The following is a 24,511-nucleotide window of genomic DNA, read 5'->3' on the forward strand; positions in this document are numbered from 1 at the left end:
TTAAGGTATTAAAGCCGAGAATCACGCAAGAATGTCACGAAGTTGATTGTTAAATGAATTATAAAAAAAAAGTAAGTGAGTTCCTAATCAAATCTTTGACGACGACCTTGGTTTTCTTTCTTCGCTATCTCAGTTTTTAGTCAGGATCGTACTGTAGAGTTAATTTCATCATTGTATTATAAAAATTAACCTAAAAGACAAAAGTGTAATTAGGTCTGCTTTTATATATTTTTAAACGGACTAACAAATATGAAATTACGAATAAAGAGAGAGATAGAAAGATGAGAGACTATTGAAAGGACTCTATGTTTCTCACCAACCGTGCCCTACTCGTGTAGTTTAGAGTCATATAAACCCCTTAAAAATTGACTTATTATTTGTTGATTTATATACATATTAGTCAAAATGTTGTCTTTCCAACATAAATTGGTGATCAATATCAGAGTGAGACTAGTAAATTGTTTATAATCTCATGTTTGATTGTAGATACACAGATATTTATCTAAACTAGCAGCAATGAAAAATCAGAAGATTAAACGTGAAAGGGCACACAATGATTATTAAACAATTGACTAGAATTAATTAAAACACTAACTAATATATGGGAAACTAAACATCAAATCTACTTTTTTCAGTGTCCCTCTGTCTGTCACTTGTGGAAATAAAAATGAAAAATCGCAAAATTAACCAAACATTAAACCTTTTTAATTTGATTATGTTACTCTTTGTCTATGTTTCCATATGTCCCCTTTTCACCGTTTGGGTGATATGGATATCTTAAAAGGTATTGGGCTTTACTGTCCTCTCTTTCAGTTCTTTCGGCCTTCTTCCTCAGAATTATTATATCAATAAAATTCATTGGATCACACTTCGGCTTGGGCCTTTGTTCATTCATGAACATCTTATCGAGTGGTATATTTTTGGTAAAGGGTTTATCAAGTAAGATTTCTTAAAACTACATAAATCTTCTATCCTTAACCAATAGTAAACAAATATTCGGAAATAACTCTAAAAATCATAACGATAAACAATCATATTTGTTGGAACCCATTTAAATTTCATGACAACAAGGAATAAGAAAAAATAATTAGTATAAGCTTAAAAGTTATGAAATTTCGCCGTGAAGTAAATAACACAATGAACAAAACTAACGTGGTTAAACCATCTCCATCAATGGTTTCTCATTGAGAAACTGTTTAATATAAAAATAAAATATAATTAAAATGTATGAGAGAGAGTAGAATTAGTCTCTCAAATGAGAAACTCTGAGAAACCCATAAGAACACTTGTATATTTGGTCAAATATTATTTTATTATTAAAATTTAATTATATAACTAATATTTATTAAAATACTAATATTTCTTTTTTTTGAGAAACCAAGAAAGTATCTCACTGATGGAGATGCACTTAGTATAAAATTCAACGTTGGAATAATACAAAACGAAATAAATTAATACTTATAGATTTCAGCTTCCTTTTTAAAATGCTTAGATTGATAAATTTTCTACTTTTTTTTCGGTGTGCCAGTCTTTGTTTCAGTTTCAGTGAAAGAGAAAAAGGTTATCTCTTGAGCGGTGTAGGAAGGTGAAGTAATAAATGAAGAGGATACATCAATCGAGTGGACACGTACTTGAAGTTGTCTGATCCACTTCAACTTTGAATTGTGAGTGTCGTAACAAGATGCCGTATCTATTAAAACGTTAAACACAAACAATTTTTAATCACAAATGCTATTTTATTGGACGACCAAAATAACTAATGAAAGAAAAAACTAGTATCCTGTTACTAGTTTGACAAAAGTTATTCAGAGATGAATTGTCTGCATGTTGGTTTATACTACGTCTTAAAATTTATATAAAGATATTAAACTTTGTCATGGATATAGTAATTGTGTATCCACAAAATGCAAAGATAGAAAAAAGTCGTTATGTTTGTTGAAAGCATTAGATAGATATATGTCTCCCATGTGAGTGCACATGGAGTTATGCATGCACGAAAACTGCCTCTACCCTTTTGTCTCTCTCTCGATTCTTCAATCAATTCCCCACCTTAAGTTTGCATGATCTCTATATCCACCTCTGAGATCTAGACACGTTGCTCCTCCTCTTCATCGAACGGTTCTCTTTGATCATCTTGCTAAGAGATAAGAGGAAAAGTGGCATAAATCCATGCCGAGATTGCTCTTATCGGTCCCTTTATTTGTTGGTTGGTCCCAATCACTTGCACTGGATATGTAACTGTTTCTCCATGTTACTCCTTCTCTTTTACCAATATACCCTTCATTTTCTTCAATTTGGGTGTAGTCCCAAATGTGACTCTTTTGGCCTAATTGTATCAACTTGTTTACTTTTTCTTATATATGTTCATCAATGTTACGACGAATGTAAAAAAAAAAATATTATTTGGAATTTGATACCGAATCTCGACACTATTAGTATATTATTGGACCCGTCATATGTATTTATCACCAGAGAGATGTGAGTTTTACGATACATAGTTTTTTTCTTTCATCTGAAAAGAAAATTAAACACATGTAAAATAATTTCTGCCTGTAGTCTTTTAATCACTGAAGTAACTCGAATTTGATGTTAGATAATTTTTTCACAAAAATATTCAAATTCAACAGATTAAGTTGTTGATGACAGATAGCTCTCTGGGAGGAAAAAAAGAAGAAAAGATAATGGTCCGTATTAATATAGTTGAAAACTTGAAACTACTTTTTAGTTTGTATATAATACAGTAGACTAGGGATCCAGTTGAGTTTCTTTCTTTATTTTGAGTTTGTGTTTATGTTTGATTTTACGTTTTTATATGTAAATAAGATATTTTACGAATTATGGTTTTATTTGGGTAGAAGTTGTAGAATGACTTAAACAATCAAGTGGCAGAATGAGATATATAAAGTAATATAATATATGTACCGTTATTAACTTATTGTACATGTGAATGAGGAAGCTTACACACACACACCTTCTATAAATAGCTGACAAAACTGGTTGTTACACACAACACATTCATAAATCTCTCAAAGTAAGAACTAAGAGCTTTACTACAGTCCTACTCTCTACACATCTTCTCTCTCTCTCAAGAGCTAGTCATGGCCAAACTCATAACTTCTTTTCTCTTACTCACAATTTTATTCACTTTCGTTTGTCTCACTATGTCAAAAGAAGCTGAGTACCATCCAGAAAGTGTAAGTTTTTATTTTTTGGTAAAATAGAAAGTGTAAGTTTTATAATTCATTCAATTGTTTTTGCCTTTCCCTTTCTATTTATTGCTATAAATCTAATACCCGCGTTAAAATTTGTTTTGAAATTAAACAGTATGGACCAGGAAGTCTGAAATCATACCGTAAGTAAAAACTTCTTCTTCTTTTATGAATCTTGTTTCTTATTATATATCAAATAAAAACTCGATTATCATGATTGCAGAATGTGGAGGACAATGCACAAGGAGATGTAGCAACACAAAGTATCATAAGCCATGCATGTTCTTCTGCCAAAAGTGTTGTGCTAAATGCCTTTGTGTCCCTCCAGGCACGTACGGCAACAAACAAGTGTGTCCTTGTTACAACAACTGGAAGACTCAACAAGGTGGACCAAAATGTCCATAAACAAAAACATTGAGAGAGAAACCCCAATCTGTTTCCTATTTTATTTAATTATTTCCAGTATGCTTTTGTTGTCGTGATGGTTAAATTATAGTGTTTTTGCAGGTATCATTTATCATCGATAAACAATATCATATAAAATCTTCTATGTTTCTTTCACGTTTTGTTTCTTTTGTTGTAGTCAATACACGAAATGTGTATGGACCTTCTAATTAGGAATATATAAAATTTTATTTATTAATTAGATAATCTTTCGTATAGTTAAAATTCCAAGGATTACTTTTGATTCGTTTGGGACAATCTATTTTATATTTTACTTTCTAAGTTTGTATAACTATATCTTAAAAGTGTTAGACAGAGTCCTAATGATTTTAGTATAATTGTTACTATTTAGTTACGCTTCGAAAATTTGGAACTTTTCCAAAGTGGTCTATATCAATTTGATTCACTAATCTGCGCTTCCTTCTAGTTTTTTACAATTATGGAGATTTTTCGACGATGATACATTAACATTATATATTGTCTCAACGATTTGTGCAAGTTTTGAAAACCACCATCGTAATTCTGCGATGGTTCCCGGCGTTGTTCTGTAGCTTCTTCCTGGTTCTTCTTGCTCGCTTAAGCTGAGATTTCTCCGTTTGCTCTCACGACTCGCAATGCTGATAACCCCACAGAAAACGACTATATATTGAGGGAAATTTTATTGGCTACATTTAATTGTTAATTTTAATGATTAAAAATAATTATTTCAATGCTATTTTTGTCTAAAAAAACTTTTGAGTGATATTTTTGTTCCAAAAAATTAAAATCATACTATTTATGGAAATTTCTGGAAAAAAACTTAAAAACATGGTTCAGTTAAATAACTTTTGGTTTAGTTTTACATTAAAATCTACAAGAAATACAAACCAAACAGTCCAAGGATTGGTTTAACAATCTCTAACATGAAACTCAAAAACATATGAAAAGAGTCTCAAGACAATTATCCAGCATGGAAAACCAATTATAAGAAATAACCTTCCAGAATTGAAGCTTAGCATAAAAATGGTGCAACCTCCCCAAAGATGGCTAAGACTTGCGACTATGCACCCTAGCTTCTTGTCGGATGGACTGACGATTTTAGTTGTCATTTCTCCTATAGTTGTCAAGAGATAGAGTGGAGCGAAAAGTAACCCTTCGTTGGTGTACCCATAATCAAATTTCCATGCAACCATTAAAACAAGAGCTGATATTATCCAAGTGTGCATGACGGGTGAAAATAATCTCGACGTCATCCTTCCGTGACCAAAAAAATAAATTAAAACACTATTAAATATATTATTATAACAAGAAATTAAGAATTGACTAACAAAAACACTTACAAACTTGGAACTATATGATATCCACGTCTGTGTATTGCCATGATGTAATTTTCCACGTTAATTCTTGCCACGTTATGGCTAACCATATATATAAGAATCATAATACTTGTGATTGAAGGAAATAATAATAGGTATGTTTTCTTCCCATAAAGGAAAATGTGGAAGATTTGATAGATAATCTCATAATAACACAAAAAAAAAAGTTATATGAAATTTTGTTATATCCATTGATGAAAATGCTTTAAATAGCAGATGAAAGATTTAGTATTCATTATACATTGACAGCTGTTGATTTAATTTACATATCAAATCAGAAAAATTGATATTTTGTATTTCCTTATATTAATGAAATAAAATGTATAATAGCAAAACATATAATTAGGGGATCTAGTATGCATTCACACATGTTGAATATACAAGATAAATCACAAAATAAAATGACAAGTGGAAGCAATAAAGTGAAAATTTAATAATATTGAAAATGTCTACTTTCATTTTTATTTAGTGATGGAAGAGAAGAACGCATTGTCATTTTATTTTGTGATATATCATGTATATTCAACGTGTTGATGCGTACTAGATCTTGATCTACGAAATCTATCATTTGCTATTTTACATATTTTCATTCATGGATAGAAGAAAATTTCGTATAACTTCTTCTACTTTCACCTTCTGATTTTTTTTTCATTTTACTTTCACTTTATTGTTTACCTTCTTGGAAAGGTTTAGTTGTATTTGAAAAGTGGTCTTGGCCCAAAATCGTACGAAGAAATATGAGTTTATAATGAAAACTCAGACTTATGCAAAGTTTATTCATCAGGACCCTAATTTACAATTTTGTCGATTAAATCCAAATTCCAATGGACAGCTGGTCTTTAGAAAACACGACATGTTTATTTGCTCTATGGGTCGGATAAATTTTTTTTTTATTAAATTAACCAAAACTTGTCCGGTTTGAACCGATTGTTTTTTTTTCTTTTCGGTTCGGTATATCGTTAAAAGTCAACAAATTAATATAATTTACAACATGAATTATCTATTTGTATTCCCTATCTATATCTTGAACATATTGATTTCTAGATCAAAAGGAAATAAAATTTTGGGTTGGTTCCATTTGACTAAGTTTATATGGGTTCGTCCAAGAAAATGTGGAATACATCGGTTAGTAGGAAGTGGTGGTTTGGTTCATTTCCGTTTTGATTCGGTTATTTGTTAAAACAGGTGCAAATGGATGGAGGTAGAATGCTTCTACAAGACATGTTTCCGGTGCGCTCACGGTGGCTGTACGCTCACTCACTCCTCCTATGCCTCCTTAGACGGCGTTCTCTATAACCAACTCTTCCTCGAAAAAGGAAACTATCCCAAAGTCTTGATTATCTCTTGCTGTATGATCGGGGAAAGAAAAATGATTTTCATTTACAATGGGTTGTTTCCATATCAGACATGATTTTCTTTCAGTTGAATATAATTTTGTTTAGTTTTACCTTAATAAAAACTACAAGAAATAACCAAACATCCCACGAATTGGTTTAATAATTTCAAACAAAGAAATCAAAAACATACCGAAAGACTCTCGAGACGATTATACCCCACAGAACACCAATTAGATGAGATAACCTCCCAAAAGATGACTAAGCCTTGCGGCTAATGTTCTATGAGGTGTATCATTGTCTCGAAACTCTTTTCGAAGGGTTTTGATTTCTTTGCTTGAAATTGTTAAACTAATAAGTGCGTGGAATGTATACGTGAAGGAATATTAACATACTTGTGAGAAATTATCAGCATATATGTCAATATAAATATTATATGCTATGAGTCTATGACAACGAATATATATATATATATATACATGGTTAATTAATATAGAAGATAAATCAGAAAATATGATAATTTTCTACTTTTTAGGGTGTTTAGTATGCATTCCCACGTGTTGAATATGCATGATCAATTACAAAATAACACGACAAGTGGAACAATTATGTGAATTTGAATATAGTCATGGAAGATTGTCATTTATTATTGCTAATTTCTTTTGAAACATACAATAAAGCAAAACACCTAAGTTCTTTTGCTAATATTTCACTTTTTTTCTTTCTTTTTTCAATATAATCAATATTTCACTTTTTTTTATTTATTAATGGAAGATTGTCATTTATTTTGCGATTTATCATGTAAGTTCAACATGTGTGAATGCATACTAAATCCCATAAATATATGTTTTGCTATGTTTATACATTTTAATTCATGGATATAAGAAAAATGCAATCATATTTATTATTTCTGATTTGATTAAACATGTGTCAATGTACTTTCCATAATATCTAGTGGAAATTGGCCAACAACAAAAATAAATCTTACTTACAAAATAGATTCCCACAGATGTTATTTTATTTAAACAAAATCTATGTTTTAATACATTTTTATATAGATATACTGGATTTATTTATATCATTTTCCATATTTCTAGTTAGTGGAATATGAAAATAACCATGTTATTTAATTATTATCATTAAATTATTTGATAATATCATTTTAATTGCTTAATAATTTAAATATATTGATTTCCCTTAAATATATCCAATCTTTTGTAAGAAAAGAAATTTACCCTGAAGTTTATCACCTAAAATTTAGCATGCTTGTCTTTTAAGGGTTGTCGAAAACAAGTTTACATAGATCTTCAATTATTAATTAAATAACATAAACTTGTGTTTGTAAACTAAAATTTAGATCTTTAAGTTTCTGTTATTTAATTAATATTTGAAGATCTATGTAAAAAAAAAATTTCCCTTTAGATTTTTTGAACCTTGTTAAATCAAATCATTTATAATAATTATTTAATATTTCAAAATATAATAAAAACTTATAAAAACTAGTTTTATACTTATTATCTGTAAAAGCTAGAGGAAACGAAGGAAGAAGAGAAGAATCATGCTGAGATTGTGAGTGTTATATGTTGATTTAGTATTTTAATCATACATATAACCAAATGTTGTATTATAATATAAGAAACCAAGGTTTGAATAATATTTTCGTGGTCATGACAGCCAGAAGTGGAGAATGTACTCACAATTCATGCACTTCCAAATTGCCTACACTATTTTCCTCCTTAATTTTGTGCATATCTGTGGGGATGTCATTCGTATCCGGCCTAAGTTCGGTCTACTCTACATCCTTTTTATTTTAATCGAAGTGCTACTAAAACATCTTTGTCCATCCGACAAGATTCTTTGCAGCTTTGTCGAATTTTTAAGCCATTTTAGTGGAGCTATCACTATCGGGCTGGTGAGCTCATGTTGTAATGTCTTATTTTATTGTGTTGGTATACCTTGGGTTTTGTTTGCCTTCATACTCTTTGAATGTCTTGTTACTGAAGACTGAAGAACCTAAGACGCATACAGGCTCTTCAAGAGGGAAATTTTAAACCATTTGCTTGTGAATCGTGTTACATATCTTCGTTTTTAGCATATTTTATAAGCTTTATAGTTTGTCTTTCTTGGACTACCATGGCTTTCCTAGTCTATTATATATCTATGTGTTATATGAATCTCATGGTGGATTGATATTATTAAATGAATAATGTTTTCTGTAAGCTCTTTATTTCATCCAAGACATTTTTCATATCTATATTGAAACTGAAAGGCTTCCAATCGCTAAGGTTTTCTATGAACGAGTTATCTCCCGTTTGACAATATGTTTCTTCTTCTTTGAAGTGTCGTTTAAAAGAATCTACAAATCCTTTATCACTTCATTAATTCCAAAAGTGTCACTGTTTTTATCGATGTCAATAGACTGATTGCTTTTTGCTTTCGTATTCGTTTTGCCATGAGATCAAACAATTGTAATTTCTAACTATGAACAAAAAAGAAAGATATTTTAGGGTGCCCTTCATAAATTTGGAAATAGTCTTCACCAATTGTCCTGAACAGAGAGAAATGGGTATCAAGTCAACTCTGAACACTCTATGACTAAAAGAAAAAATCATTCACCTCGATACCAGAAAGAAGAAAAGTCATCGCTTTTGGGAAATTTGATGAACAAAGACCAAATCTTAAAACTCGAATTCTTCTGGTTCCTAAAAAGTGGCTGTCAAGAAGAGTGAGACATGCATCAAACTCTCTCTTCTCCTGCCATGGCGTCAAACCTCCGGAAACCCTATTTCCTCAGGTACTTAACTATTCTTCCCCAATCGATGATGGTCGAAAGCTGAAACCTTTTTCTGCAAATCGATTAACCGACAAGAAAATCCAACCCAACCCACCCACTTTGTTTTGTTTGGATGATAAAAATGTCGGAAAAGAGTTTGCTTTCTTCAAAATTCCTCTTTTACACGATAACTGTTTCAACGCTACTCTTCATTGTCTCTTCTCTCGTCTTCCTTCAACGCCACGATTCTTCTTTCACTTCAAGTTTAGTTCGCAAGCTGATTCTTCCAAGAACAGACATCAAGAACGAAGAATTCGGACTAATCGATACGAAATGCGATCGAGACAGAGATGTGTTGAAGGTGTTTATGTACGATCTACCCTCTGAGTTTCACTTTGGGATATTGAATTGGCACAAAAAAGGATCTGAGATTTGGCCAAATGTCAACAACATTAGTACAATCCCATCTTATCCTGGTGGGTTAAATCGTCAACACAGTGTAGAGTATTGGCTAACACTTGATTTATTAGCTTCAGAGACACCTGAAATCAAGAGACCTTGTAGTAGTGCAGCTATTAGAGTGAAGAACTCTAATGAAGCTGATATAGTTTTCGTGCCTTTCTTTGCTTCGTTGAGTTACAATCGGAAATCGAAGCTCCGTGGAAACGAAACAAGCAGTGATGATAGATTGTTGCAAGAAAGATTAGTTGAGTTCTTGAAAAGTCAAGATGAGTGGAAAAGATTTGATGGGAAAGATCATTTGATAGTAGCTCACCATCCAAACAGTTTGCTCTATGCAAGAAACTTTCTTGGATCAGCAATGTTTGTTCTTTCGGATTTCGGAAGGTATTCGTCTGCTATCGCCAATCTTGAGAAAGATATCATTGCGCCTTACGTGCACGTCGTTAAGACTATCTCTAACAACGAGTCAGCTTCGTTTGAGAAGCGTCCTGTATTGGCATATTTCCAAGGAGCTATCTATAGAAAAGATGTAAGTGACTTTGAGTTTTCCTCTCTAATCGATATCAATCCTGTTACTGATTCTAATCTTAAACATCGTAGGGTGGAACTATTCGTCAAGAACTGTATAACCTTCTGAAAGATGAGAAAGATGTTCACTTTGCATTTGGAACTGTTAGAGGAAATGGGACTAAACAAACTGGTAAAGGAATGGCTTCCTCGAAGTTTTGTCTCAATATCGCGGGTGACACTCCTTCCTCTAACCGTCTTTTCGATGCCATTGTGAGCCATTGTGTTCCGGTTATAATCAGTGATCAGATTGAGCTTCCATTTGAAGATACTCTTGATTATTCGGGTTTCTCCGTGTTTGTGCATGCTTCTGAAGCTGTAAAGAAAGAGTTCTTGGTGAATATTCTCAGAGGGATAACAGAGGATCAGTGGAAGAAGAAGTGGGGGAGATTGAAAGAGGTTGCTGGGTGTTTTGAGTATCGCTTTCCTTCGCAAGTTGGAGATTCTGTGAATATGATTTGGTCAGCGGTTTCGCATAAGCTTTCTTCACTTCAGTTTGATGTTCATAGAAAGAATCGCTACCGTAGATCTGAAATGTTTGATAGAAACGGTTCGAGTTAAGATCATGTATGTGAAATATACTACATTCTCTTTATGCTTCATGTCTGTTTTCTTTTCTTGAGTTGAAAAAGATAACAGTCAAATCCTTCAACTCAAGGTCTAAGTTAATTTGACAGTACAAGTCAAGTTTTCACTTTATAGTTTTGTCAGTAAGCTTAATCTTAGAAGGCTTAAGAAGAACAAACATATAAATGATGGAGAAAATAATCACAGATTCATATAAACATAAAAAGTTTAGATCTTCAAAAGTAATCAAAGTAATGTAACGAAAAACCAGAAGAAGAAGATGATCCAAAAAGCCTTGTGATGTAACTTTATCGGCTCGGGACACACTCACAATTGTAGAAACTTAGCCGCCAACATAACACTTGGCCAACATAAACACACAAAACACAATCACAGACTCATAATCTCTAGCTTTTAAATAGATAAGATGGTTGCATTCTTCATGTTTGGTATTGTCGCTGCTATAGAATCAAGAACGATAAAGGCTTCACTTTCCGCTGGAACCAATCACCTCTTCCGCTCTGCTGGAGTTGTCTTGGCTGCAAAGCCAACAACACAGTTGAGAGCAGTTAGATGCAAGAGAATGTGTAAGTTCTCTAGTGATTTTCAGTAAGATTATCAAAGAAAGCACTCTGAGAGATTTGGAGAATGTAGTTTGCATGTATTAGCTTTTGGCACTAACCGTTTCCTTCTCGGGACGACAGAAGAGGTTTCTCCTTCTTATTCCCGGTTTTGTCACCTGAGTTTGCGAGTCTCGTTGTTCTTGGAGAGTGAGAAGTGATCCTACCATTACCTGGAGATGGTAGAGAGTGACGTCTGGGAACAGTGGCTTTCTCAGTTCCATCTTGCTCCGCAGACTTTGGTGAGCCTTGAAGCCTTAGCTTTGCTTTCGCCGATTTAGTTGCTTGCATATAGCTTGGGATTGATGGGCTAGTCTCGTGATGCCCATTACTCTCTTCACGCTCAGTCTTGCTAGTAGCTGAACCCTTTTTCCTGGATTTCTGGTTCTCCTTCCCAGCGGAATTCTCTTTATTGTTTGGTTTGGGAGTCTTTTCTTCTTTGGTATCCTTTTCCATTGAGGGTTTTTCCTCAACCATGGCTTTTTCATTGCTGTCAATTTGGTTGACCAGTGAGGAATCAAGTGCTTCATTAGTTTCTAATGGTCCAGGAGTATGTACTTCCATCTCAAGAGCATGTACCTCCTCCTCAGGCTGTTCGGAAATTTCTTGCTTTTTCTTTTCATCACAAACATTCACAGGTTCTTCTGCAGTTTCATGAACCAGCGGATATGATGATTCCCTTGTCTTCTCAACGCCAAGCTTTGGCTTCTCGACTTCCTTACGAGGGGATCGTTGAGGTTGGATAGAGCTCTCAACTACAGGATTATGTACCTTCCTCAAGCTACGTTTAACCTTTTCAAGTTCAATCTGAGGATCTTCGACAGCGGGTGGCTCTATCGACTGGCTTGAAACTTTCCGGAAACTGCGTTTGGGTTTCTCAAACTCAAAAGATGTCTGTACTGAGGAACTTTCAAAGTTTGAAGCAGGAACTTTACGGACACTCTTCTTGGGTTTAGCAGACTCAGCCTCGACTAAAAGCCTGTTCTGAGGTTTTCTGCTTATCGTTTTCTTCGGTTGAGGAACTGGTTTCCAGAAGCATGAGGCTGACCAGTTCTCTAACCAGATCAAGTTTGAGTTTGGATTGGATGTATCATATGCGTGTACAGGTAGCACTTTTGGTGATGAAGCGAGAAGCTGTAAACAAAATTATCCATCAAGATCTTTAAATAAAATTAGAGACTCCATAGTATAAAAGAGATATTGGATACAGTGAACATCATTATAATAAATAACTCTACCAACAAGCGTACCTTCTGAGCAAAAGCATTGGCTGTTAGTTTCTTGATTCCAAGGTAAGCATCTGTAGGATTTGCAAGCTTGTTCCCCTGATAAAAAAAGCCAGTTCTAACAATTATTTCCCCACCAACCCAAACTAGAATATCTTCCTCGACTAAGTTTGTATTTAAGTGTAAGTTTGAACTTACAAAGAAATGAAAGTATCATTACCTGAAGTAGCTGCAATCTGCATTTCCTATAAACTTGAACTCCAATGTCGGACTTCCTGATCTCTCTTCCTCGAGCAAATGCTTGCAACCTGACAATTCCCATGACAGAGAAAAGAGTTGCAACAGCTTGTCTCCTAACAAGGTGACCACGGATAAGCGCTTGTAGCCTTATTATGCCTTTGAGTGCCCAAAAAGCACGCCGAGCCTTCACACAAAGAGCTCATGTTAGGATATACAAAAAGACAACACACCAGAAGCAGCAATCAAGAGAGAGAGAGAGACAAGCCTAATAAAATCGAAACAGCTGGAATTATTACCAAGTAACCTCTAAACGCAGCCTGCACAGACGTTGCTGCAATCTCTCGTTGGATTCTCTCTGCATCAGATAATGAATGATCTTGAACAGGTGCAACATTCTGAGAATCTGTTGATTTTCCTTCAGGAAGCTCAATTTCATCATCTGAGATCTCTTCAGGTCCTACATTTTGAGTCTCTAACATACCACCACTTCTATCAACGGTATTGGTCTCTGCAACTTCAAAAGATGGAAGATCTGATACCACATCTGATTCTTCCACCTTTGAAGTAACCAGTACCTCTTTTCCACTCACAACTCTCTGCGCATTATTATAACTATAATTAGAACAAAAAAAAAAAAAAAAAAAGACAATCATAAGCAAATTGGTAGCCTAAAACCATCACTGTTTTCTCAATTATGATCCAAATTCTCCACATACAGTATTTAATCATCACATACATAATATAGAATTCTCTTACAAAAGCGTTACCTCTTTGTCTTTGGAACCACTAGATTTAGAAGTTTTTTTCCCAAGCAATACATTCTTCAACCATTTTGTAGACTTCCCCATAATGTATAGAACTAAAACAAACCTGCATTGCCCAAGAAACAACACAAGCCAATATTAGTATGTGAATATGGCAACTACTAGTCTACCACAATAGTCAAAATGAAGAAGTCTTTTAATTCATTAATTAGTTATGGCAAAAAAGGAGAGTAACACATTATCTTGTTCTAATCAACTCTAATAATAAGCTTATAAAGATAAACCTAATGATAACTAAATGTAAGAATCAAGAAAGAACAAAAAAAAAAAACAATGATTACCATATAAATTTATGAAGTGAAATTACCAGATCTGGAACTCAGACTGAAAAAGAAGAACCCTAAATGACTCAAAATCCACTTTCCAAAATGAAAAACAACAACAAACAAACAAAAAACACCGACAGAGTCAAACAACAAATCCCAAACAGAGAGATCCTTCTAAAACCCAACACTACTCGAACAATGTCTTAAAATAAAGTCGGTTTAAAGTTGGAGTAACCGTCGGATCTCCGTTCTAAATCCAAGTCCGATTCAGACCAAACAAAAACAATAACAAAGAAGGAGATAATATACCGTAAATTAGAAATTTAGAGTTGTGTTAGTTCAATGCTTCCATAGCGTCTCTCTCTCTCTTCCTCGGAGCTTTGATGCTCTCTAAAGAACTGTTTTTCTCTTTGGTGGTGGTTTCAGAGACTTTCAGTGACCAGACGGAAAGAGAAAATAAATATTTTGCGCAAAATAATATTTCTAATTTTAACCAAAAAGTAAGCGAGCATCTCCATAACTCCAATCTTACGCAGTTGATTTCTAGCCGTTGGATCTTCTCTGAAATTTAGTATTTTTGTCAAACATTTTTAGTTTAACTAAAATTAATTTTTACAGAAAAATTCAGAACTCGAAAGAGGGAAAATTAAAGAAGAGTTAAGAGAGCAATCTATAAAGAAAAAAAGCTGAAAATCATTAAATGCGATAATTAAAATAGAAGAAAAAGGGTAATTTAGTCTAAAAATTTGGTTATGTCATCAGTAGTCTAGATTTTAAAATACAACAGTAACAGATATTTAATTGAAATTGCTCAGATTTTGTTATAGTCGTCGAGATTACTTCGAAAACAAGTGTAAGAATACCGCGACGTTCTAATGAAGCATTCGAAGTAAATTTACAATCATACCCTTGCACTGTCGTTGAATACGAAAGACCAACTTTTGCACCAGAGGCACGTGGGAAATTTATTAACCAGTGCCTAGTGGTTCCCGCTCCAGTGAAGTAGTCTCGTTAACCGTTATGGGCCTAAGCCCAATCCATAAAATTATTAAAAAAAAAAAAAATGATCATGGAAGAAAAAAGCTTGTGATTGTGAGACATTTCATCGAACACTTGGTGATCAATATTTGAAAACGAAGAGCACAGCCAAAATTCGATAAACCCTAAGGAACAGTGAGATGGAGAAGAAGAAAGCAATGCAAATTGAAGGTTACCCGATCGAGGGATTGTCGATTGGTGGGCACGAGACGTGCATCATATTTCCATCTCTTCGGATAGCTTTCGACATTGGTCGTTGCCCACATCGCGCAATTTCTCAAGACTTCCTCTTCATCTCTCACTCTCACATGGATCATATCGTAAGTATCTTGAATCTTCTATAAAAAGACTTGAAATTTCGGATTATATTTTGCAAAGATCCTTCTTTTGACTTTTTGTTTTAAGAACAATTTTGATAAGCCTTTGTTGAGACTGCCACCATGTGTTTATTATCATTAGCTTATTGCTCTGTTACTGTTTTGATAAACCCTTGTTGAGAGCCACCATGTGTTTATTATCATTAGCATATTGCTCTGTTGCTGTGTTGGTGTTACATTCTCTAATTGTCAGCTAAATTGTTATGTTATATTAGCCTATTGCTCTGTTACTGTTTGGGTGTTACATTCTCAAATTGTGAGCTAAACTATTCGTATTGTTATGTTAGGGTGGATTACCAATGTATGTTGCTACTAGAGGCTTGTACAAAATGAAGCCTCCAACGATTATAGTACCCGCATCCATTAAAGAAACTGTTGAGAGTTTATTCGAAGTTCACAGAAAGTTAGATTCTTCAGAGCTAAAGCACAATCTTGTTGGCTTGGACATAGGTGGTAACTCAACCTCTAGCATTCATTGCAGCCAAGATTTGGCTTTTTTGTTAAACCTTGGACACTTCTTCATGCAGGGGAGGAGTTTATTATAAGGAAAGATCTCAAAGTCAAAGCCTTTAAGACATTCCATGTCATCCAAAGCCAGGTTTATTTTAGTAAACTCGCATGAGATTTTCGATATCTTAGCGTTATGTGTCTTCGTTGAATTCATGCTTTCGTTTGATATTTTGCAGGGTTATGTAGTGTATTCAACTAAATATAAACTCAAGAAGGAATATATTGGCCTATCTGGAAATGAAATTAAGAACTTGAAGGTTTCAGGTGTTGAGGTTTGTCTTTGATTTGCTTAATATTGCTTGTCAATTTTTTCTTATGTTTGTCTATCACAAAGTCAATAGTTTTGCAATGGTCTTTCCAAAGTATATAAGCCTGTTTAATAAGTTTGGATTGTGGATTGTAGATTACAGACAGCATAATAACTCCTGAAGTTGCTTTTACGGGAGATACAACGTCGGATTTTGTAGTTGATGAAACTAATGCTGATGCTCTCAAGGCAAAGGTTCTCGTCATGGAGGTGAATATCTGCTACTGATATGAATTTGGACAATGTGCGTGATTTATAATGATATAGTTCTTCCCGGTCCAAGTTTCATGGCTTTGTATTAAAAGGGAAGCTGTCTCTATTTCCTCTTGTGCAGAGCACATTTCTTGATGATTCGGTATCGGTAGAGCATGCGAGAGATTATGGACATATCCATATATCTGAGGTCAGGATCCTCCTTTCTTTGACACCTCTTGTTACTTTCTGTCTCTTGATGGTCATAGAAGATTTCATATATCCTTAAACTGCAGATAGTAAATCATGCTGAAAAGTTTGAAAACAAAGCAATCCTGCTAATCCACTTTTCGGCTCGGTATACAGTGAAGGTGTGTCTTCTTTATCCAACCTGGTTATGAAGCAGTAGGAAATCAGTTACTCTCTTACCTTGTAGTGGTAATTAATCTTTGCGAGTTTTCACAGGAAATCGAAGATGCGGTTTCTGCATTGCCTCCACCTTTAGAGGGACGTGTGTTTGCACTAACACAAGGATTCTAAACATTATAACACTCTTATAGGTTTTACATACTTTTGTTTTTGTATTCCACATGTAAACATTGTATTCTGTTGTTAATTTTAAGATTTCTTCTATCTCGATAAAGAATGAAGTGTGGAAGTAGAGAATACAGACGAGCACACCAATATCAGATAAATTCAGAGGAAATCTCATGGGATCCCAAATCTTATTATTTCCCTGCAACAAGATTGTTATGTAAATCATTGGTTTTGAAAATCAATTTTCTGTGTAACAAGACCATCTCCCAAGATTGCTATGTAAATTATTGACTGCAGAGATCAATTTTCTTTTATTTTATTAAAAGAAATTAATCATGAATACAGGATATTATATTGTTAGAAAAATAAAGAAAATTGATTTCTGCAGAAGAATGATATTCGTTATAGTTTTACAAACAAAATCATATTTTAATAATTAGATTTAGCCAGAACGGACTTGGGGTTTTCATATCACCTTGCAACCAGAAGTTATTAAAAAAAAAGAAGCAAATTTGCTTTGTAAACTCATACGTATTACTTTTTGTCGCATATGATATATGATTGATCGCCACTCCAAATTATTTTTGTCTGAATTGCAGCTTCTGCCGCGTAAGGTAAGATAATCAATCTAGCATTGCCTATTTGTTGTATTTTTTATTCTGACCAGTGACCAGCGATCAAAAGTATGGGATTTGGGCAACTTGTATAGTAGTTTAATTGGACTTATTTCGCAAGTTGTCAAACAATGTCTCGAGTTCAACCCTTGTAGTCGATCCTCCTTGTGATAGAAGTTTATTGGTCTTATGTCTTAAGTTGTCAAATAAATATGGAGTGTGAACATTTGAATTATAGGTTTAGTCGTAGAGTAATTATATTTTAACCTCATTTTCTAACTTGTGTGTACTTTCTGTTAACTCTTGATTTATGTGTTTATCATTTTTTTAAGTTATGTGTTTTCCATTATGCTCTGTTTATCTACAAATAGTAGTAGCTGAATAACCATTTTTGTTTTTAAAAAAAAATCAAAGTTGGACTTCCAAGTCCCAACTAAAGATTAAAACATGCATGCAAATAATTTTTGCAAGTAGGATTTTCTTTCTTAGGAACTCAGACTCCAGAAGACGACTTTATTTTTCCCAAATTGTTTTATACTCAAAGGAATAAATTATCCACGCTTTGTCACACAAAAAAAAATAAAAATTATATAGATATATAGATATATACATGCAGGAATTTAAATAAAATTATTAATCTTACGTAATTAAGAACTTTTTTATTTTTTTTTAAAAATCGTAATTAAGAACTTGAATGGTAAAATACTAGAAGAAAATTGTTAGCGTCAGTGTGAAAGCAAATTATACTGTAGGTTAACTTTTCTATAGTGAGCAAAATACATTAGGTTATCTAAATTCAACTAACGTCCTATTTCTAGTTATTTGACTAACCAAATCGATTTTTTCGTGAAGGAAAAAAAAAGTGTTTAGTACACTCATATAGTCATATTCTTACATATAGAATTCAAGATTTCGAACTAAAGCATACGACACTAGACTTAAGTCTAGAAGGATGACGGAAATGAGAATAAGCTAAAACGTTTCTACGAAATTAAGAAATTCGTAGCATCCACAACACACATATTCAAAGTCTTGAATAACAATAAAATTATGTTCAGCTGAGAGTCTGAGACCGCGTCCAACATTTTAAAACACTTTTAAAAGTCATACTATAATATCTGAGGACCGTGTCTAGTTTCAGTTTATTCGGTTTTACAACAGCAATGATGCTTGTTGAATTATGGTTTCATTCTATTGGATTATCTGCAAGACTTCTTAATTTTAATATATAGCTCGTGATGATAAAATAACAATTTGACTTCTAAAGTCTAGTCCTTTATAGTCTTAACAATATTCATTTTGACCAGGTTGAGTAAATCAGACAAAAATCTAAAGACAAAGAATAATCGTTTCCTCAAATATGTACTTGGTGAGCCGTCTTAATCACCATATGTACATGAGAATAAATGTGTAATTTGGTGGTTATTTCATAGAAATTTTGGGGAAATTGTTGCACCTCTCCACTCTTTGCCAGTCTCGTGTGATCTTAATTGACTCAAAATGAAAGAAAAAAAAACATGAAATTAAAGCAAATATTCCTATTTGAATTATGTTCCTTTAAGATTTTTAACAATATTTTTTAAATGATAAAAACTGGTCTCAAAGAGCCTAAGTGGGTTTCCTAGCAAAAAAAGATACTCAAAGTAATTTACTCCTCAAAATAATGCAATGATCTAATGAAGATCTGTTCAAATAGTATTGATTTTCCAAATTTAATTATACTCAAAGAGTTTTAAAATCTGTTCTTGTTATTCTATGCTTTGTTTTACATGTAAAGTACTTAAATTCACTTGATATTTGTTATTACTATAATTTTAGAAATGTGTCAAAATTTAAAGGAGCATGCGTGTAATGCCATATGCCTTATGTACGAGAACTTGTAATGCGTTTGCAATTTGTAGTGACATGTAATGTTTTTTACGATAGTTTAAAGTGCAAACCGCTTCCGTATCAAACGAGAAGAGTCGTCTAGCATACAACACCCACACGAGAGGAACCGCTTAGAAAGAGAATCCACTTGAAATTGCTGTCCATGCATTGCTCAAATTCATTGATACTTGGTCTATGCAATTTTACACTACCTCATTTCTGACTATTTCAATTTGTCAAGATATTATAACATGCATTTATAACTTTTTTGTCGACGATAAATCAACCAAACGAATCCGGTCTGTATGTTTGATAACATGCATTCATACAAAACGATTATCTGTTTTTTAGTCTATTTAATTTGGTTTCTACTTTTTACTTTTGTGAAACTAATAATAATAGATCAAACAATTAACTGATATAATTTATTAATTTAATTCTTAGACCAAGTAAATGATTCATGAAATATTAAATGCACGACTAACTTTAGAAAAATGTTTCTTTGTATACATAAAGATAGAATAGAAGAAAAGTAGGATTAGAAGAAAAAAACGAAAATTTCAGAGTAGTTTACTAAAGAAATTCTGAGAAATTTTGTGTGAAAATGAAATGAAAATCTTCAATTTTAGTGGGCCCCTGCTACATCAGTCCCCTATTTATATCTCTTCTCAACTCTAAACCCAAACCAAAAAAAAACAGAAAGAGCAATCTCTCTATACTACAAACACCAAAGTTTAAAATTAAACAAAATCTTCAAGAAACACTTTACGAATTTCTGCAATGGCTTCACTTCAATTTTCTTCTCAGTTTCTGGGCTCAAACACTAAAACACACAGCTCTATCATTTCCATCTCTCGTAGTTACTCTCCAACTCCATTCACTAGATTCTCCCGCAAGGTCTTTTTTCTGTTTTGTTTTGTTTTTTTCAATTCTGTTCTTTTTTTTGGAGGAATTCATAATGATTAACTTAATTTTATTGGATAATTTTCAGAAGTATGAGTCATGTTCGATGTCTATGAATGGTTGTGATGGAGATTTCAAGACGCCACTTGGTACAGTGGAGACAAGGACTATGACTGCTGTTTTATCTCCGGCAGCCGCCACTGAAAGGCTAATCTCCGCCGTCTCTGAACTCAAATCTCAACCTCCGTCGTTTTCCTCCGGCGTCGTTCGGTTACAGGTACATCACTACATCATCATCATCATCATCATCCTCTGTTTTTTTCTTCTAAGACACAATCCGATTTGCTGCTGTATGTGAAAGAATGAGATCACGCCACGTGGTGTTTTTACATTGGTCTGTGGTGATTTCGTTCTCTAGCTTGCTGTCTTGCTGCATCGTTTATGCCTAATCATTTAAGATCCTAATCGTTATGATTATTAAAATCATACTATAAAGCAGAGCTCACAACAACGATAAATATATCCAAATCTAACAGTTAATCATAAACTATTAGAAGATGACTAATAATTATCAAAAAGATATGGTTATTATATTTCTTATTAGTTTATGAATAAAACACACACTCGAACTCGGTCGTACAAGATTCCGTGAGTCCATCGAACTATTTAATTGGGACTTTTGGGACCTTTACATGTAAATTATAATGAATATTTTCTTTTAGTCAATTTTACGTAGACTAAATCAAATACATTTTAGAAAGAATAATCATGTTTTTTTAGTCCTCGAAATCTAATTTAACACTGTTAACTTTTAGTTAGTGTGGCCATGCTAAGATAATTTAGCTAGAAAAGTAATAATTTTGTGTTTTGTGGGCCAGAAAATAAGTAAAATAATGATTAGAATCCAATTTGTTGTAAAGGCAAGGCGGCGATCAAATACAGTCACTCTCATTAAAACGCAGAGTTTTTTAAAAAACCCAAATCACAGTCGAATTTTCCCGCGCAATAAACCCTAATTTGGATTTGGTGCAGGTTCCAATTGACCAGCAAATCGGAGCAATTGATTGGCTTCAAGCCCAGAATGAGATTCAGCCTCGCTGTTTCTTCTCTCGTCGCAGTGACGTTGGTCGTCCCGATCTTCTTCTCGATCTAGCTAACGAGAACGGAAACGGAAACGGAAACGGAACAGTGTCATCTGATCGTAATCTGGTTAGCGTTGCTGGTATCGGCTCTGCAGTTTTCTTCCGTGACCTTGATCCTTTCTCTCATGACGATTGGAGATCCATCAGAAGGTTTTTGTCTTCAACGTCACCTCTGATTCGTGCCTATGGTGGTATGCGTTTTGATCCTAATGGCAAGATCGCTGTTGAATGGGAACCTTTTGGTGCATTTTACTTTTCAGTCCCTCAGGTACCTTTAAAGATTGATTCTTTATAAGAGATTTTTTGAGTTTGTGTTGTTGTTTAACTGGCTGATACATGTGCAGGTTGAGTTTAATGAGTTTGGTGGAAGTTCAATGTTGGCTGCAACTATTGCTTGGGATGATGAACTCTCTTGGACTCTGGAAAATGCTATTGAAGCACTCCAGGAGACTATGCTTCAAGTTTCTTCTGTTGTAATGAAGTTGAGAAACAGATCTTTAGGAGTATCTGTTTTAAGCAAGAATCATGTTCCTACCAAAGGAGCTTATTTCCCTGCTGTAGAGAAGGCTTTAGAGATGATTAACCAGAAAAGTTCACCCCTTAACAAGGTAGTTTAGACTTTAGAGATTGTGTTCGTATCTATTCTTAAAACAAGTTTATAGGTTTCGTTTTAACTGATGTTTTTGGCTCGTGGAATTAGGTTGTTCTTGCTCGTAACAGCAGGATAATTACGGATACCGACATTGATCCCATTGCTTGGCTAGCACAGTTACAGGTGTGTTTTTATCTCTGGATATTATATAGTAGTCAGTTTTCAATGTTTAGATTTATATCTCACTAATTTTTTTGTGTGACAGCGTGAAGGGCATGATGCATATCAGTTCTGTCTTCAACCACCTGGTGCACCAGCTTTTATCGGAAACACGGTAGGTCTTTTTATATGTAGTCTGTGATAATAAGTTCTGTTGATAAAGATATGTGCACATTTGTTATTTATTTCTAAGAAATATGTTTGTGACATACATCTTTGTGAAACAGCCTGAGAGACTATTCCAAAGGACTCAATTAGGTGTCTGCAGTGAAGCTTTGGCTGCAACTAGGCCTAGAGCTGCTTCTAGTGCTCGTGATATGGAGATAGAGCGTGACTTACTAACCAGGTCAATTTTTACTTCAAGTGCTTTGAACAATTACAGAATCCAGTTCTCCATTATCATTTTACTGAATTTTTGCTAAACTGTTGCAGTCCGAAAGACGACCTCGAGTTCTCTATCGTACGAGAGAATATAAGAGAAAAGTTAAACGTAAGTTCAATCTTGATGCTCTGCAGCTTCAATGCTTCATTTCTTGGATAATAGTTTGGTATATTTTTTCTTATTATGCTTTCTTCTGCTTTGCAGGGTATATGTGACAGAGTTGTTGTCAAGCCTCAAAAAACTGTGAGGAAGCTTGCAAGAGTGCAACATCTATATTCTCAATTGGCAGGGAGACTTACGAAGGAAGATGATGAGGTGAGATAATAGTATTGGAATAGTTTTTACATTTCCAAGCTCTTCATTTCTTCGAATTAGCTTTAACCCTTTTTCTTTCTATCTGTCTATAGTATAAAATATTGGCTGCTCTGCATCCAACTCCAGCTGTTTGTGGGCTTCCAGCAGAAGAAGCAAGGCTTTTGATTAAGGAGATAGGTAAAATATCTACCTTGGTTCAACTATCTTCTAGTAACTATAGATGTAGAGATTAAGAATTATGCTGACTCAAACATTTTGCTTCTTCTAGAATCATTCGATAGAGGAATGTATGCGGGACCTATTGGATTTTTTGGTGGCGAGGAGAGTGAATTTGCAGTCGGGATCAGATCAGCTCTAGTCGAAAAGGTGAGCTTATTTGATCTCTTTCTCCCTTTAAAAAACACACTTTAACACTAATTGTTATAGCAAAATCGATCATTACGGTTTTTGCTACAACTTGTAAAAAAATGCTGAACTGTATTTTGATTTACAGGGTCTTGGGGCATTGATCTATGCGGGGACAGGGATAGTAGCTGGAAGTGACCCATCTTCAGAGTGGAATGAGCTTGATCTTAAGATATCTCAGGTACGAGCTTTTGTCCAGAAAATGTTTAGTGACATCATGGTTCTCTGTTACCAAAATCCTAATTTTTATTCTCTCTTTTGTTGTTGTTTTTGCAGTTCACCAAGTCAATTGAATATGAAGCAACAACATCTCTACAGGCGATTAATTGAAGAAAGAGTAACATTTGTATTTGATTGTTTTGTTTGTATGGGGGATAAGGGGTTCTCACAATAAGAAAGCAATGTTGTCTCTCTTGTAAATTAAAAAAGAAATGCTTTAATTTGTTAATGGGCCGAGCCTTTTCGGGTTGTAACTAGGGCAGGCCTATCATGAATGTTCATAGGCCTAGCTGTTATGATTGTTAATGAGCTTCTATAGTGTTTTTCTTCAAAGACAGATATATTCAATATGGATCTAAAACTGAACTGAATTTAACTGACATGACAATCGAATCAAATTGAATTTATTTTTTCAATTTTCATTTAGCAAGAAGTGACCCATCTTCAGAGTGAAGTAATCTATGCTTATTATCTCGATTAAGCAAAAATCCGTAGAATGCTTGGGCCTTTCAACGATGATGTAGCCGTGTAGGACAGGTTTACGGAATCTGCTTTTATGCAAATGGTAAATATTAATATTCCTTTATAAGTTAGCGTTTCAGATCATCTTCTTTCGTTAGATTAAGAAACTACTTTGTTATTATATAACTATAAATACCATCCAACAACCTTACTCGCCATATCTTTTCATGTGTGGTGGTTTATAGGAACATTGAAAAGTACCATATTATAAAATGAAGAATCAACACGTCAACAAAAACACAAATAAAATGAGATAGTACAATTAAAAAAATGGAGCGCATGTAAAAAGTGAAGAATCAAACGAAGGCTTGGCGATAGAGAATGGAATCAGATTTCCCATTATCCCCACTCTAACACCATATATTCCTTTCCCTTTTTACCCTCCACCTCAATTAGGTTTATTAATCATATTTAACACTCTAATTAACCAACCCATTTCATCTCTTTTATTTTACTAATCACAATGCTTTGGCCTCATTAC

At 33.8% G+C, this 24,511-nt stretch overlaps 6 protein-coding genes and 2 long non-coding RNA genes across 10 annotated transcripts; 5 read left to right on the top strand and 3 right to left on the bottom strand.

The window, feature by feature from the left end:
- Positions 1-2,750: 2,750 nt before the first annotated feature.
- Positions 2,751-3,870, top strand: GASA6 (Gibberellin-regulated family protein). The gene is made up of 3 exons (NM_106125.4): positions 2,751-3,194; positions 3,325-3,352; positions 3,433-3,870. The coding sequence occupies exons 1-3, from the start codon at positions 3,099-3,101 to the stop codon at positions 3,612-3,614; spliced, it is 306 nt and encodes a 101-aa protein (NP_177605.2). The 5' UTR covers positions 2,751-3,098; the 3' UTR covers positions 3,615-3,870.
- On the bottom strand, positions 3,665-5,158 carry AT1G74675 (uncharacterized protein). Of its 2 annotated transcripts, NM_001334661.1 has the most exons (3): positions 4,973-5,158; positions 4,629-4,886; positions 3,665-4,270 (listed from the first exon to the last, which is right to left on the bottom strand). In NM_001334661.1, the coding sequence occupies exons 1-3, from the start codon at positions 5,071-5,073 to the stop codon at positions 4,060-4,062; spliced, it is 570 nt and encodes a 189-aa protein (NP_001322996.1). In that variant the 5' UTR covers positions 5,074-5,158; the 3' UTR covers positions 3,665-4,059. The 2 variants fall into 2 exon arrangements, with proteins under 2 accessions (NP_001322996.1, NP_001322997.1); NM_001334662.1 differs by lacking the exon at positions 3,665-4,270 and having other exon boundaries at positions 4,466-4,886.
- Positions 5,159-6,249: 1,091 nt separating this feature from the next.
- On the bottom strand, positions 6,250-6,492 carry AT1G09503. Its single transcript, NR_139637.1, has one exon. It is a non-coding gene; the product is annotated as an other RNA (long non-coding RNA).
- AT1G09507 lies at positions 6,250-6,526 on the top strand. The gene has a single exon (NR_139638.1). It is a non-coding gene; the product is annotated as an other RNA (long non-coding RNA).
- A 2,302-nt stretch (positions 6,527-8,828) lies between these two features.
- On the top strand, positions 8,829-10,851 carry AT1G74680 (Exostosin family protein). Its single transcript, NM_106126.5, has 2 exons — positions 8,829-10,106; positions 10,178-10,851. The coding sequence occupies exons 1-2, from the start codon at positions 9,249-9,251 to the stop codon at positions 10,703-10,705; spliced, it is 1,386 nt and encodes a 461-aa protein (NP_565089.1). The 5' UTR covers positions 8,829-9,248; the 3' UTR covers positions 10,706-10,851.
- Positions 10,852-10,879: 28 nt separating this feature from the next.
- On the bottom strand, positions 10,880-14,492 carry IQD31 (IQ-domain 31). The gene is made up of 7 exons (NM_106127.5): positions 14,197-14,492; positions 13,565-13,667; positions 13,094-13,393; positions 12,778-12,981; positions 12,582-12,656; positions 11,394-12,465; positions 10,880-11,250 (listed from the first exon to the last, which is right to left on the bottom strand). Exons 2-7 carry the CDS (start codon positions 13,643-13,645, stop codon positions 11,219-11,221), a joined length of 1,764 nt encoding a protein of 587 aa, NP_177607.2. The 5' UTR covers positions 13,646-13,667; positions 14,197-14,492; the 3' UTR covers positions 10,880-11,218.
- Positions 14,493-14,734: 242 nt separating this feature from the next.
- Positions 14,735-17,144, top strand: TRZ1 (tRNAse Z1). The gene is made up of 8 exons (NM_106128.3): positions 14,735-15,245; positions 15,590-15,752; positions 15,830-15,900; positions 15,989-16,084; positions 16,216-16,329; positions 16,454-16,522; positions 16,608-16,682; positions 16,777-17,144. The coding sequence occupies exons 1-8, from the start codon at positions 15,066-15,068 to the stop codon at positions 16,849-16,851; spliced, it is 843 nt and encodes a 280-aa protein (NP_177608.2). The 5' UTR covers positions 14,735-15,065; the 3' UTR covers positions 16,852-17,144.
- Positions 17,145-20,015: 2,871 nt separating this feature from the next.
- EDS16 (ADC synthase superfamily protein) lies at positions 20,016-23,898 on the top strand. 2 transcript variants are annotated; one of them, NM_106129.4, is made up of 13 exons: positions 20,016-20,228; positions 20,323-20,511; positions 21,267-21,644; positions 21,721-21,984; positions 22,077-22,151; positions 22,234-22,302; positions 22,415-22,533; positions 22,620-22,677; positions 22,774-22,884; positions 22,977-23,061; positions 23,153-23,250; positions 23,378-23,470; positions 23,566-23,898. In NM_106129.4, exons 1-13 carry the CDS (start codon positions 20,112-20,114, stop codon positions 23,617-23,619), a joined length of 1,710 nt encoding a protein of 569 aa, NP_565090.1. In that variant the 5' UTR covers positions 20,016-20,111; the 3' UTR covers positions 23,620-23,898. The 2 variants fall into 2 exon arrangements, with proteins under 2 accessions (NP_565090.1, NP_974143.1); NM_202414.1 differs by having other exon boundaries at positions 20,017-20,228; positions 23,378-23,839.
- The last annotated feature ends 613 nt before the right edge of the window (positions 23,899-24,511 follow it).

This window comes from Arabidopsis thaliana, assembly GCF_000001735.4.
Source record: "Arabidopsis thaliana chromosome 1 sequence".
Taxonomy (NCBI): domain Eukaryota; kingdom Viridiplantae; phylum Streptophyta; class Magnoliopsida; order Brassicales; family Brassicaceae; genus Arabidopsis; species Arabidopsis thaliana.

Excerpts from the sequence above, each read along its gene's own strand:
- GASA6 (NM_106125.4), top strand. The coding sequence starts at position 3,099 with ATGGCCAAACTCATAACTTCTTTTCTCTTACTCACAATTTTATTCACT. Across the intron at positions 3,195-3,324 it reads CTGAGTACCATCCAGAAAGT|TATGGACCAGGAAGTCTGAA; the intron begins GTAAGTTTTTAT and ends GAAATTAAACAG. Across the intron at positions 3,353-3,432 it reads AGGAAGTCTGAAATCATACC|AATGTGGAGGACAATGCACA; the intron begins GTAAGTAAAAAC and ends TCATGATTGCAG.
- AT1G74675 (NM_001334661.1), bottom strand. The coding sequence starts at position 5,073 with ATGATTCTTATATATATGGTTAGCCATAACGTGGCAAGAATTAACGTG. Across the intron at positions 4,887-4,972 it reads TATCATATAGTTCCAAGTTT|GATGACGTCGAGATTATTTT; the intron begins GTAAGTGTTTTT and ends TGGTCACGGAAG. Across the intron at positions 4,271-4,628 it reads CTAAGCTTCAATTCTGGAAG|CATTGCGAGTCGTGAGAGCA; the intron begins GTTATTTCTTAT and ends TGGGGTTATCAG.
- AT1G74680 (NM_106126.5), top strand. The coding sequence starts at position 9,249 with ATGATAAAAATGTCGGAAAAGAGTTTGCTTTCTTCAAAATTCCTCTTT. Across the intron at positions 10,107-10,177 it reads GAGCTATCTATAGAAAAGAT|GGTGGAACTATTCGTCAAGA; the intron begins GTAAGTGACTTT and ends TAAACATCGTAG.
- IQD31 (NM_106127.5), bottom strand. The coding sequence starts at position 13,645 with ATGGGGAAGTCTACAAAATGGTTGAAGAATGTATTGCTTGGGAAAAAA. Across the intron at positions 12,466-12,581 it reads CCAATGCTTTTGCTCAGAAG|CTTCTCGCTTCATCACCAAA; the intron begins GTACGCTTGTTG and ends TTTTGTTTACAG. Across the intron at positions 11,251-11,393 it reads GTCGTCCCGAGAAGGAAACG|CCAAGACAACTCCAGCAGAG; the intron begins GTTAGTGCCAAA and ends TTGGCTTTGCAG.
- TRZ1 (NM_106128.3), top strand. The coding sequence starts at position 15,066 with ATGGAGAAGAAGAAAGCAATGCAAATTGAAGGTTACCCGATCGAGGGA. Across the intron at positions 15,901-15,988 it reads TCCATGTCATCCAAAGCCAG|GGTTATGTAGTGTATTCAAC; the intron begins GTTTATTTTAGT and ends GATATTTTGCAG. Across the intron at positions 16,523-16,607 it reads GACATATCCATATATCTGAG|ATAGTAAATCATGCTGAAAA; the intron begins GTCAGGATCCTC and ends CTTAAACTGCAG.
- EDS16 (NM_202414.1), top strand. The coding sequence starts at position 20,112 with ATGGCTTCACTTCAATTTTCTTCTCAGTTTCTGGGCTCAAACACTAAA. Across the intron at positions 20,229-20,322 it reads TCACTAGATTCTCCCGCAAG|AAGTATGAGTCATGTTCGAT; the intron begins GTCTTTTTTCTG and ends GATAATTTTCAG. Across the intron at positions 22,534-22,619 it reads GAGCGTGACTTACTAACCAG|TCCGAAAGACGACCTCGAGT; the intron begins GTCAATTTTTAC and ends AAACTGTTGCAG.